This window comes from Podarcis vaucheri (genome assembly GCF_965113315.1).
Source record: "Podarcis vaucheri genome assembly, chromosome: 8".
Taxonomy (NCBI): domain Eukaryota; kingdom Metazoa; phylum Chordata; class Lepidosauria; order Squamata; family Lacertidae; genus Podarcis; species Podarcis vaucheri.
In genome coordinates, this window is record NC_138766.1 from 79,286,156 (window position 1) to 79,300,183 (window position 14,028).

General features: G+C 44.3%; 1 protein-coding gene and 1 long non-coding RNA gene across 6 annotated transcripts in view; one reads left to right on the top strand and one right to left on the bottom strand.

The window, feature by feature from the left end:
• The window catches only part of COL14A1 (collagen type XIV alpha 1 chain), a 147,309-nt gene that overhangs the window by 99,369 nt on the left and 33,912 nt on the right, over positions 1 to 14,028 (top strand). For all 5 annotated transcript variants that reach the window (XM_082235396.1, XM_082235397.1, XM_082235394.1 and 2 more), the window contains 5 exons: positions 580 to 618; positions 2,778 to 2,916; positions 7,927 to 8,069; positions 8,383 to 8,492; positions 8,726 to 8,884. In XM_082235396.1, the coding sequence (XP_082091522.1) occupies positions 580 to 618; positions 2,778 to 2,916; positions 7,927 to 8,069; positions 8,383 to 8,492; positions 8,726 to 8,884 (590 nt within the window). The remainder of the gene's footprint in view (positions 1 to 579; positions 619 to 2,777; positions 2,917 to 7,926; positions 8,070 to 8,382; positions 8,493 to 8,725; positions 8,885 to 14,028) is intronic.
• Positions 1 to 14,028, bottom strand: part of LOC309539699 — a 357,400-nt gene that overhangs the window by 48,609 nt on the left and 294,763 nt on the right. The gene's annotated exons all lie outside the window — the stretch shown is intronic.

The window sequence follows — 14,028 nt, forward strand, 5'->3', positions numbered from 1 at the left end:
CTTCTCCCACTGAGTCCTGTTCAGCCACCCCAGGCAGTGGCTTTGGTCATGCCCAGACTCCAACAGTGCTCTCTCTGCCACAAGAGGAGGGGAAGGAGCAGCCTCCTCATCTGAACCTGAAGGCGTCAAGGGAGTTATGACAACTACAGCCCTGGAATGTTTCTGAGGCACTGTTTTTCCACAGTTAACAGGGACTAGAATGAAAACAGAGGTTTCCCATAGCACTTACTATTTTTTATTGCTCCTTAATTAAAAGGTATAATCCACCCTTCCTCGCCAAAGGGAGCCCAGAGTGATTCACAATAATAAAATTAGCTAAGAACCAAATTAAAACAATACTATTGCAGACTGAAGTTAAAACCAACAGTGTAAAACTATCATTGTTTACTGGAGGTTAGATGTTCATTGGGGTTTTTGTTTTGTGTGCATGCATGCATGTGGTCTTACTGCACATCAAGGTCCTGGTGTCTATTGATCTCATAGCACAGATTTTGTTTTCCATTTAGAAATGTGTCTTGTAGCCCACATTTTTTCTCTCTCTTTCGAGGCTTAAAGATATTCTCTTCTTCCTTTTTGCAGCTTGCCCATTGGTTTATAAAGATGGCAACAGCCTAGCAGGTATAGTGTTTCTATGCATTCCTTCTTCATTCCTTCATTTGCATTTCTATATTGCCTTCCTGCCAAGGCACCCAAGGTGGCTTACAAGTTTAAAGCACAAATTTAAACACGTGAAACTGGGAGTGGGGAGAGACTGACAGGAGCAGACCTTGCTGTATCTGCTTCCCCAACACTCCCTTGGACTCTTCATCTTCTGTTAATTGTTTAAAGAATTATATTTCTCATTTGCAGATACTTCCCTAACTGACATGCCTACTACTAATAATTTTGAAATATACTTGGAGTCGAGTGTGAATTTCATGCTCTTTATTGAGCTCATAGTAGCAATGAATGGAACTTTCCCCAAAAGTCTAGCTATATATTATACATTATTTACACAATGGGCCCCACGTGATTGGCTAATTCTGGGCTGCTCCTGTAGGCCAGTCAGGTTGCGGATTCACCTCCTCCAGAAGCCTGATTGGCTGCTCCTGCAGGCCAATCAGGTCTCTAATTCACTTCCAGCTGGAGCTGGATTGGGTGGCTCCTGCGGACCAATCATACTGCTGCATTCTGGATCCTTTTGTTTTAGGATTCAGCTCAGTATATAACAAATTTAATAATAATTTATTATTTATAGCCCGCCTATCTGGCTGGGTTTCCCCAGCCACTCTGGGCAGCTTCCAACAACAAATTAAAAATACATTAAAAATACTACTGCTCTGGAAAGGTTTATTGTTCAACTGTTAAAAGGGGTAGTCACATAATGAGACTGTCTGGCACACTCTGCCAGGGCCGTGTCAATCATTCATGGCATCACACACTCACACACACACTACAGGACTTCAGCTTGCAACAAATCTAGTTAGGAAATTACTGCTGGGCTCAGATAATAAGAGACAGCAGCTTCATTGGAAGTAATGATTTATGGCTGATGGTTGCCTGAACGTGTCTGGGCAAACCTTGGGCTCATGTTTTCCTCTCTCCTCTATTCCCCTTTGGCAAGGGCTTGAGGAGATCAGAAGCTTTTGCTTCTACGTTTGACTAGTTGCAATTTAGCGCCTTGTCCAATACTGATCAAACTGGTGGTTCGTTTTAACTATAGTTTGCTGAAACAAGCCAACTCTGAAGCTGTCTTCTTTCAATAAATCATAGTCAAGAGTACTCACAGTCAGGGCTCAGATGTAATACTAAACTGGGGCTAATTGAAGACGGAACTGAAATCTTCCAGCCTTTTTAGAGCTACACTGCAGGAGCAGGGAAGGCAGAGAACATGAGCATGAGACTCATTCCGGTACCAATAAACTTTAGTTTATCATTACACCGAATGCAGCCAATGATTGGTCAAGGTCACATAGGAGAGTTCGGGAAGACTAAGCACCTTGGAACAAAGTCTCCAGCCTAAATACTTCATTCTCAGGGCCAAGCTGGCCTCTTATGCACAAACTCCATTGGAGAACCTGAGCTATGAAAGACCATAATGGTTCTATTGCAAATCTATTTTTTTTCCATGGGTTTTCTGCTGCTGCTGCTGCTCAACTTACAGCAGTATAAATAAATATGCATTCTCTAGAGCTCATGCTTTGGATTTCAAAAGGTTTAATTCCTGTCAGATGCTTTGTACACCTTCTTCCAGCAACTCCTTAAGCCAAGCTGGTGCCAAATGTATTGCTCGCCTCCCTTTGGACCGGATCAGTGAGGCTGAGAGAGGGGTCTTGTCGTCTGGGCTGCCCAGGACCTCCATACATGCTGCCCAGACTTATATACCTTAGAAAGTCACTTCAGTGCTTCTAATGCAATGGTTTGACTTCGTCCCCTGAAGGTGCACTCCATTGTCTCTCTAGACAGATGGATGCCACCGCCGCCAATTCCTGCCATTTTGTTCAGCAGCTTTCAGCTGGAGGAGAATTTAGTACTGGGCTAATTGACTCAGCACCATGCAACGTCAATCTCTTTTAGCTGACAACCTTTCCCACTTTTCCTTTCAAGCACCATTAAAACATATGACACTTCAGCAAGTTGACGACCACCTTCTTACATTATTTTATAGGGTTTTCTGATATGAAAGTTCCCAGGGAAATGTGCCCATGCTAGTAAACTTAGCGGTGGTATAAATCTTCAGTCATTTTCACTCCCAAGCCACATTAAGAGAAGTCAGCGACACGTCTTATGTTTTTCAGGATTCAAAATGATGGAGATGTTTGGTTTGGTGGAAAAAGAGTTTGCAACTGTGGAAGGGGTTTCTATGGAGCCTGGAACATTTAATGCCTACTCCTGCTACAGACTGCATAAGGATGCTTTGGTTTCCCAGCCAACCAAGTATGAACTCTAGATGTATTCTTAAAATATGTTGGTGTAATTGTAGCCAAAGCTCATGGAAGCTAAACCATAGCAACATTTTCTAAATCTGCATCTGAATACTGGATTTGTGAAAGCGGGCCCTACCATTAGGCAAGAGAGGCAATCCACCTCAAGCTCAGATTTGGGGTGACAAATTGTGAGTGAGATCCCATGGGGCTTTTCATTCCTCTCCTCCCTCTGCAGCCTCACTATGCACCCCCAAAATAGTCTCTGAATGATTGGAAGACCCTCTGGAGTAACAGAGAGTGACATTTGAGTTTCTGCCTCAGGTAGCAAAATATATAGGGCCCATTTCAGAAGCTCTGTATGGTATTTAACCATTACAAAAAATAGCAAAGGTTTCAAGTTATTTGGGGGCATGGCGGTAAATGTTTTCACTGGTGAAAAGGTGAGGGATTTTATGGAGAAGAAATGAAGAAACTGCAGCACCTTGCAGTTCAGAAAAATGCAGAATGGTAGTGAGTTACTTATTTGTGTGGACAGGCAGAGTCCCCCAGATCCCGCCCCCCCCCCAGTCATGTGGAATAACGACTCATCATATGTGCAAGTTTCTCTAGATCTATGGAATTCTCTCCACCCCCCAGTGTACCTGGTTGATTATGAAATAAGTATCCCAATTCCAAAATCTGCTTGGGAGGCACAATCCCTCCCCACTACTGGCGAGAGGGGATTTCCTTAGTTCTCCAGATGTCACATTCCTGCCTCCTGCCAGTCATTTGATTGACAGGGGAAGGGGTCGAGTGGAAGGTCTGTGAGTAGCACTGTTCTCGGAGCTGTCTGAATTAGGGCATCTAGCTATAGTATTATTATTCTTGAACCAAGCTTTGGCTTGCTTCCCAAGAAGAAGTGGTGGGCAGAACCCTCCTTCTATACATTTACAGTAAGCATCTCTCCTGTAACGCAAGTCTGCCCGAACTGCCTCTGGAATGTTACCAGTATTAATCTTTACCTTGGCCAAACCAACGTGTTTGCCCCTACATATATATATATATATATATATATATATATATATATATATATATGCTTTCGTAGATTTTCACGGGTACAGGAATGCAGGTTTTGGTGTCTTCGGGTGTCTTCCCGTGTAAGAGTCGGGGTGTCTGTGCAACGTTTCGACGAGTGAGACCTCGTCGAAACGTCGCACAGACACCCCGACTCTTACACGGGAAGACACCCGAAGACACCAAAACCTGCATATATATATATATATATGTATTCATTAAAACCCTTCGTCATGTGTCACACTCTGGCATGAGGGTTGAGTGCTGAAAACACGAGAGAGGAGCATATTGAGTTTCAGAGAAAGTTGAGTCCAAGAGCAGGATTTAACTTGGGAAGGGAAGCACGCTGCTTAAGTGGAGAGATAAAGCTAACTCAACCCATGTGTGGATTCTGAAAATGGTGGTGATTAGAAAAGGCAAGGCTTGTGGGAGAGCACAGATTGTAACGTGGCATTCGGTGCTGGAAGAAGTGGGAACTTACAGGGTGGGTGAAACATGGCACACTTCCAATTGTTCTGTCTGCACAATGATTTGTGCTTGCCAGATGGAATATTCCCCTCCCCTCCCCCTGTTCACTGTTCTCTGCGTTCTCCTGCTCCCACACTCGAGCCAATTTCAGGGGATGCAGGAGACATATGGGAGGAAGCTGTATCCCAATGTGGCTGAAAGACCTACATTGGCTCCCAGTACGTTTCCAAGCACAATTCAAAATGCTGGTGTTGACCTTTAAAGCCCTAAATGGCCTCAGCCCGGTATCCCTGGAGGAGCCTCTCCACCCCGTCTTTCAGCCCGGACACTGAGGTCCAGTGCCAAGGGCAATTCCCTCCCTGCATGAAATGAGGTTGCAGGGAACCAGGCAGAGGGCCTTCTCAGTAGTGGCGCCCACCCTGAGGAACGCCCTCCCATCAGATGTCAAGGAAATAAGCAGCTATCTTATTTTTAAAAGACATCTGAAGGAAGCCCTGTTTAGGGAAGTTTTTAATGTTTCCCAGTAGTGGTGCTCACCCTGTGGAACGCCCTCCCATCAGATGCCAAGGAAATAAACAACTATCTGACTTTTAGAAGACATCTGAAAGCAGCCCCGTTTAGGGAAGTTTTTAATGTTTGATGTTTTATCGTGCTTTTAATGTTCTGTTGGGAGCTGCCCAGAGTGGTTGGGGAAACCCAGCCAGATGGGCGGGGTACGAATAAATTAGTAGCAGTAGTAGTAGTTGTTGTAGTAGTATTATCCTGTCCCAGTGAGGACCATGGGTATGCTCCACGACCATCCACTCCCCGCAAAAGTCCTTGCGGGGTTGTTTTTCTGCACAAGCAGAAATCTTTACCACAGACAAGGCTTGTTAGGTGAATCCTGCCCAAGACCACTTGCATTGGTGGAGAACCTTAGGACTGGGTCCAAATGTGGCCTTCAGAACTCTCCCTAGGACACACCTGCTCCCCAGGCCACCCTCCCTCTCCTCAGGCCCCACCCTTTACAGATCTTGCTCTGCGTCCTCCTTGCGTGGCTCCTTTTCCTTGACTAGATGTGATTGTGATAATTCCCCTTGTTGGCCTGGATGGAGAGGGTGTGTGTGTTTTGGGGTTTAGAAGGCTCTGGTTTTCGTGTGACAGAAATGTAGCCTAGTGTACAAAGGTTAAGAGACAGGCCTGGGTCTTTTTGCCTTTGGCTTTGTCCACTTTTGCCTCTGGTCCCCCACACTACCGGCAAACAGACCTTGGGAAGTTTCTCGCAAGGAAATGTGCCCCTCAAGCTGAGAATATTTCCCCATCCCTTCTGTAGAGCATGCCATGTTGTTTTTCAAATGTAAGTCATGCTTAGCCGGAACGAAACAGGTCGGCACTGCACACACAGCCCTTATTTCAGCCTTCCCCAAGCTGAGAGTTAAAGACAGTAAGAAATGTCTTTATTCCTTTCTCAAGATGCCTTTTCCCCTGTCTTATATGTTTAATTCATTGTTAAAAAACATGTTCTTGAAAGATCCTCTGAACCTCTGAGGTAAGAGCAATAATAATAATAATAATAATAATAATAATAATAATAATATATTATTTATACCCCGCCCATCTGGCTGGGTTTCCCCAGCCACTCTGGGAGGCTTCCAAAAGAATATTAAAATACTGTGATACATCAAACATTAAAAGCTTCCCTAAACAGGGCTGCCTTCAGATGTCGTCGAAAAGTCTGGTAGTTGTTGTTCTCTTTGACATCTGGTGGGAGGGCGTTCCACAGGGAGGGCGCCACTACCAAGAAGGCCCTCTGCCTGGTTCCCTATAACTTGGCTTCTCACACTGAGGGAACCGCTAGAAGGCCCTCGGTGCTGGACCTCAGTGTCCGGGTAGAACGATGGGGGTGGAGACGCTCCTTTAGATATACTGGACCGAGGCCGTTTAGGGCTTTAAAGGTCAGCACCAACACTTTGAATTGTGCTCGGAAACGTACTGGGAGCCAATGTAGGTCTTTCAAGACCGGTGTTATATGGTCTCGGCGGCCGCTCCCAGTCACCTGTCTGGCTGCTGCATTCTGGATTAAAGCAAGACAAAAGATTGCTTTATTCATGCGAGAACAAATTACTGCCACTGAGTTGGGGCCGTACCTGATTAGGCGTGTGCAGCTTAGTTGCGCTGAAATTCGGATTCTGTGTTCCAGTGCTTGCAGAGAAACACAACGGGTTCAAATTCAACCCTACAGCGGCAAATGCTACCTGGGACACAACGCTGTGCTTGATGTTTCATTTGCTTAAGTGGTGTTGAGTCTTGGGTTGTGCACGAGGTGGATAGCTCTCACAGTAACTCTCTGGTTGGTCTCTGTCAAGTAACTGGAGGAGGAAATGAAATCCTATGAAATGCGGTTACTGTATCATAGGCTTCGCTTCAGCAAAGGCATTAAGCATCTCTTCTTGGCTGCCCTCCTCAAACCACTTCCTCTGGAGTCATCCTGAAGAGATGAAATTGCCCCACGGGAGCAAGTCTGAAGGCTGCAATGTGGTTAGACTCTTTTCTGCATGTCAGTTTCAAGATGTGTGAAATGACATCAGAAATATAATTATAAAAATGTTTGCGGCAGTCGGCCACTCATCTTCTAACAGCTTAAGGGTGGCTTAACTAGAAGAGGCAAGTCTACTGTAGCCAGACCTCCAGGTCATTTAATTAAAAGTTTTAAAGGAGAAATAGGTGGTTATATGTAAAACTGAGAATACTGTAGGCTCCCTAGTTTAAACGTTTTGGAATGAGGCCAGTGAGAGCATTGTACTGCTTTCTAAGCTCAGTTGAGTAGACTTCCTATCTGCAGCAGTCTTCTTTTCCATAACCTTCTGGTTTTGTCATCTAGGTGATCAGCAAAGGGCCATATCACAAATGCATTGAGAACTAGTGTGAACTAGTTCTCACTAGAACTAGTGAGAGCCAGTGTGGTGTAGTGGTTAAGAGCGATAGACTCATAATCTGGTGAACCGGGTTCGCGTCTCTGCTCCTCCACATGCAGCTGCTGGGTGACCTTGGGCTAGTCACACTTCTTTGAAGTCTCTCAGCCCCACTCACCTCACAGAGTGTTTGTTGTGGGGGAGGAAGGGAAAGGAGAATGTTAGCTGCTTTGAGACTCCTTCGGGTAGTGATAAAGCGGGATATCAAATCCAAACTCTTCTTCTTCTTCAAACTATGTTTGCTTTTTGGTATGTACATGTTGAGTGTATGTATGTACGTATGCATGCATGCATGCATCGTCATATAATAAAATCATACATAAAGTGGCTTTCAAATAAAATATATAAACCACAAAAATTGGCAACAAACCTAACAGTAAAAAGCAGCAGTTTGAAATTAGTGCTCTTTGGTTCTTTCCTTTTGCCTCAGAAGTGCTAATTCAAGAAGATAGGAGCAATTAAGACCTGGGCGTGGGGAGGAGGTGTGCTTTCAGGACCCCATTTCCTGTGATGCCATCAGTTTCTGGAGCCTTGTTTTCCTTTTACAGATATCTACACCCAGAGGGACTTCCTTCAGATTATACCATTACGTTTCTCTTCCGTATACTCCCTGAAACGCCCGAGGAACCATTTGCTCTCTGGGAGATTCTGAACGAAGAATATGAGCCACTGGTTGGAGTTATTTTGGATAGTATGTTCATTGTGTCTTTATCTCAGACCTTGATTGATTGATTTGGTTTGTTTATATTCTGCCTTCCCATTCAAGGAGACAAAGGAAGCCATTACTGAATTCCCTGCCACACCCCAAAATAAAGTTATAACTTGTACCCCTGTACATTGTTCCCACACCCTTTTATGAGAACCTATTTCTATTTTCTATTTTATCATTTTGATGAAGCCTTTAAAGAAAATAAATTACTCGAAGGTATCTAAGTTGATGTTCCTCCTTTAAAAAACACTGTAAGCATATATCGCTGAAACATGTTCTGTCTCACGCTCCACAGATGGTGGCAAAACATTGACTTTCTTCAATTACGACTACAAAGGTGAATTCCAGACTGTCACTTTTGAAGGACCTGATATAAAGAAAATATTTTATGGAAGTTTCCATAAGGTGAGAATTGCTGAGACATTTGGAGGGAAAGGATGTGGTTGTGTAAAAAGGAGTGATAATATTCTGAATACTTTTTTCTGGTTTTGCTTTGTCTCTACCGAAAGTAGTGCTAAAATGGGGAATTAGGAGGTGTATCTGTTGTTGATTTTATAAAAAAACTATATGTATTTTCCTGGGCTTTCTTTCTTTTCATTTCTTTGTTTGGTATTAAACACATAATTTTCTTCCCTCAGTTGCATGTTGTCATCAGCAAAACTACAGCTAAAGTTGTGATTGATTGCAAACAAGTGGGTGAGAAGATGATCAATGCAGCAGGCAATATTTCTTCTGATGGGATAGAGGTACTGGGAAGAATGGTTCGATCGAGAGGGCCAAGGGACAACTCTGCCCCAGTAAGTGAAGCAGCTTGGTGTTTTGAGCTAAAAGAGAGCATTTTCTTTTTTTAAAAGGGTTGCCATATTAATATAATGTTCATGATGTAATGCGTGTAATGAGAAAAAAAGCTGCTATTTGGTTATTTAAAAAAATGTTTGCCTGAGAAATTCTGGCTCATATAGAAAGCTGACAGTGAGAAGATTTAAATATCTGCCTTGGGTATCAGGAAAACTCTTTTTAATAAGCTCTTAACATGCTAGGGATGATCCCCATGCCTAGATACATTGATGCCTACAACACCCACATTGAATAGTTTCATCAGAAGGGAACCATGGACAGTGATAATGGGAGCTGCTGAGAGATCTAAAAGAATCAACAGGGTCATGCTCTCCCTGTCCCGGTGAAAGTCACCCCATGGGACAATTTCCATCCCCACAACCAAACCTGAAACCTGATTATTAGGTTTCCAAGGGGTCGCTTGAGAGCGAGCAGGCAAATACCTCCCTGCTTGGCTGTGAAGCCTTGCTTTTGGTGTAAAATAAACTTTATCTGTCCAGAGCGCCACTCTCTCATGGCTGACTCATTCACTGGCAGAATCCGTGAGTGGGCGGGGCTTAAACTTTCCCCAGCAAAGTAATGACTTGACGCCCAGTCTGCACCTCCCCTCTCGGCGCGAAACCTTACTGCGCAAGGAGGGCGTGGGTAACGGTGGACCTCTCTCCTCCCTGCTTTGCCCAGGCAAGGTGTCCTGGCAACGCCTCGCCTCCTCCGAACCCTGCAGCTCCTCTCCACTGGAGACGTGGTTACTGTCCCCCGCAGAGGAGGAGCTGCTTTCCACGATCTTTGGGGGCTCTCTGTAATCCATCCGGCTTTTCCTCTCTCCCTCCTGAACCGATGGCAGTTCCCTGACACTGATCAAGGTGGATCTAGAAAACCAATCCTATCCCATTGTTTCTAGAGTTGTGTGGCAACCACTTGCTTGAGCGCAATGCCCAGAACAATGATGTCAACCACTGGCCTATCGTTTCTTTGGGGACTGGGTTAGGGTCTCCAGTGGTGGTGGCTGAATTATGGATTATTTTCGTGAAAGTGGTACAAGCCCCTTTTAACAAGACATTTACCATCTCCTGGACCCATTGAAACACCGACTTGTTGGAAGTGAAAGGGTTGAGCATACAGGTGGACTGCCCAAGCACCTTTGTTAACAGCTTCAAGCCTCGAAGACTGAAAGTTGTTTGCTTTGGATGCCTTCACAGATTGGACTTCATTAAGTACTGAGTCCATATTTTGGGGAATGTGAGCAATTTTATCCTCAAAATGTATTGCAAATACGTCTTGGCTTGCTACCAAAGGTACCAACATATCTCCCTCTTGCAAAGGGACACTGGATGACCCTCTTGCTTCTTCACCGTCATCGTGATAATGAGTTCTTAAGTGGTATGCAAGTACTGGTGTTCATAAACTTGTGATTCTAAGAAGAGCATTGCCCTTATACTGTTGTTTCCTCCAAATGATTTGATATCATCATTTCGCAAGACACCGAACCCTCCTTCTCTTACCAGGACTGGATCTCCCATTCATCATCCCCAAAAATGTCTTCAGGAACAGTACCATTGCATTCTGGGGATTAGAGAATGAAATAAGCTGAAGATATAGGAGGAGAGGTGGATTTGTGTCAAAGTTGGACAATCTACCCATGGCCTTTGACCTTTCCTGAGCAGCTAAGCTCCATTAAAGCTAATAGGACAAAGACTCAAAATAGACCTACTCAGTGCTTTTTTCTGGGGGTACACATACCCCTAAACATTTTGTGAATCTAAGTTTGGCCTCATTGAGGGGCAGTATTTCAATATGAGCAGGAAAATGAGAGTACCCCTAAACATTTTGTTAGGGGGGGAAAGCACTGGACCTACTGCTTCTTGACCTGTCAGGAATATTTATCCCAAAATTATGCTAGAAAAAGAAGACTTGCTTTCAGGCCTCAGGCTTAAATATGGGAATGAATACATCAAGCCTCACAGAACAATTGAACAAAACAACCTTTGTGACTACATTCCAACAGGGAAAGACAAAGATGAACTTATAAAAAGTTGCAGTTAAAGGGCCTTTTGTAGAAAGAAAAAGAAAGAAATGATGGCTTTTGTTAAAGAGAATCAGAACTGTATGAAGGATAAATGACATAGCAAAATCTACACCCACAGAAAAATGCTGGTTGCCTTCAAGTGAATTGGTTGGTGGTTATGTAAGTCCGCAAGCATGCATTTCGAAAGACAGCTCTGTAATGTACACTCAGTTACATCAGTTACAATGTTATCCTAAACATTAATAAAGCCTGTGTTGTATGATGCAAATTCAAGGATCCAAAGGTTTAATGCTTTCTATGGTTCAGGCAGGTAAACCCCCAGATGTGCTCATGTCTTCTCCAAGCCAGGCGGATGCCAAGTCCCTTTTCACCGGGGTCAGCCATGGGTTTGCTGCTCCTGGAGGGAAGGTATTTTCTCAACTATCCCTGGCACCTTGATTACAAATTAGGAAGCTATTTTACTGTGGAGAAACACAGCGGAAATCATTGTTAATCAAAATAAATAGCATTCCAGCAGCTCCAACGTCTTCAAACTTGCTGTAATCTACTGCAATGCTTTCAAAGCAGCATTAATATTCAGTAATAAAGAAGGCTGATCTCCGAAGAATTGATGCTTTTGAATCATGGTGCTGGAGGAGACTCTGGAGAGTCCCATGGACTGCAAGAAGATCAAACCTATCCATTCTGAAGGAAATCAGCCCTGAGTGCTCACTGGAAGGACAGATCGTGAAGCTGAGGCTCCAAGACTTTGGCCACCTCATGAGAAGAGAAGACTCCCTGGAAAAGACCCTGATGTTGGGAAAGATGGAGGGCACAAGGAGAAGGGGACGACAGAGGATGAGATGGTTGGACAGTGTTCTCAAAGCTACCAGCATGAGTTTGACCAAACTGCAGGAGGCATGGAAAACAGGAGTGCCTGGCATGCTTTGGTCCATGGGGTCACAAAGAGTCAAACACGACTAAACGACTAAACAACAACAATGATGGCTAGGCCTTGTGATATTTAAATCAACTTATCAAGTTCAAAGAGCACCCCAGACAACTGATCCCTGCATATGTGCAGACTGTGATGCTCACACGAACATATTCTGACCACAAAAAGGCTCCCCTATTTATATTCTTTGAAGAGGACCTCTCTGCATCTTCAGATAGAGCTCTTTCCTCTCCCTTCCATGAATGTGCCTGCTTATGCACATGCAAGAGCTTGCATGTGGACACCAGCAAATTAGGACAGTATATTTTTTGCATTTATGTTGTGTTCCTTAAAGCACCCTAGAGAGGCTGTTTGTTTATTCTGTCCAAATCACACACATGAGTTTTAGTGCTCTTCGGTCCAATCCTTCACAGATTTCTATGGATTTGTCTGCATCTGAATCTTGACCACGTGAAGTTTAAATGTAAATGTCCATGAGTAAATGCCTCAGAAACAAAGATACCTTTGTTTAGCAACTCAGCTGGAATAAGAAAGAGCAACCCAGGTCACAGTTTAAAGTCAGAAGAATGGCTGATTCAGCCGGTTTCAGCATCAATATAATAAATCAATTCAAACCACTGTTTCTTGGTAATTTACTAAGAAAAATAATGCAATATCCCATTGCATCCTTAGTCTGATTAATACTAACCCATGAAACAGAAGAAACCCACTTTGAGATTTTTATTACAAACAAGGAGTATAAAAGTATTGTGAAATAAATAAATACAATAAGGAAATAAAGGCATATCATTTTCATTTGTTGTGATGGGATGAATTCCTGTGAGCACCCAGAAGTATCAACAAGAGGCGTATTATGTGAAACAGCTGAAAAGATGTAAAAAAATAATTTATCATGCTTAGTCTGTGATTCCCCTAAGCGCACACGCACGCACGCACGCACACACACACACACACACACACACAGGATTTACATAGAACATATTTCTAAATACTAGTTTTAAAATTCACTCTTTTTATTAAGTGTGTAAAAATATTATAATATGTGAAATGTAAGGATCTTGTGGAAGCAATCCTATACACAAGAAGCTGCCATAAAGCAAGGAGGAGTACGTTAAAAGTTCCTTGGGAAGAAGGATTGATTGCTAAACCCTTCTGGGAATTGTGGGTCTCTGAGGGGAACAGGGGTCTCCTAACATCTTGCCACAGCCTTAACAAACTAGTTTCCAGGATACTTTGGGGGAGAAGCCACGACTGCTCAATCTGGTATGATACCCCTTTAAATGTTCAGTACAGATGAGCAAGCATTGCTTCAAGTCAAAACCACTACACTATTAAAAGCCAAGCATCTATGCCAACAGGGACGTGGGTGGCGCTGTGGGTTAAACCACAGAGCCTAGGACTTGCCAATCAGAAGGTCGGCAGGTTCGAATCCCTGCAACAGGGTGAGCTCCCATTGCTCGGTCCCTGCTCCTGCCAACCTAGCAGTTCGAAAGCACGTCTAAGTGCAAGTAGATAAATAGGTACCGCTCCGGCGTGAAGGTAAACGGCGTTTCTGTGTGCTGCTCTGGTTCGCCAGAAGCGGCTTAGTCATGCTGGCCACATGACCCGGAAGCTGTACGCCGGCTCCCTTGGCCAGTAAAGCGAGATGAGCACCGCAATCCCAGAGTCGGCCATGACTGGACCTAATGGTCAAGGGTCCCTTTACCTTTACCTTATCTGTGCCAGCAGCTGCATAGCTCCATGCTTTGCAAAATGAGCAATCAGCTGATCGTTGAGACTTGCAAAGGACCATGGACGCACCAAGGATCAGCTGGTTGTCAATACCTTTATCGTGCTTGTATTGCCTTGTGCAAGTGCCTTTGGCCCAGACATGTCTCCACCTGCTTCATGTCTGACATCACATATGAGGTCAGATGCGTGTGCCTTGGCCAAAACAGCCTTGTGGGTCAAGTGAGCAGGGGCGGAGCAAGGGTGTGTGGGCAGCATTGGGTGTCATCCTGAGGGGGGTGTGACATTCAGCCCCCTGCCTGTGACCCCCAAGCCTACAGCGAGCAGTGGCAAAGCTCCCTTCCTTCCCCTGGCTTGCTGTAGGCTTGGGAGTCACAGACGGGGTGGTGCGTGACAAAATTTCTGCACCGGGTACC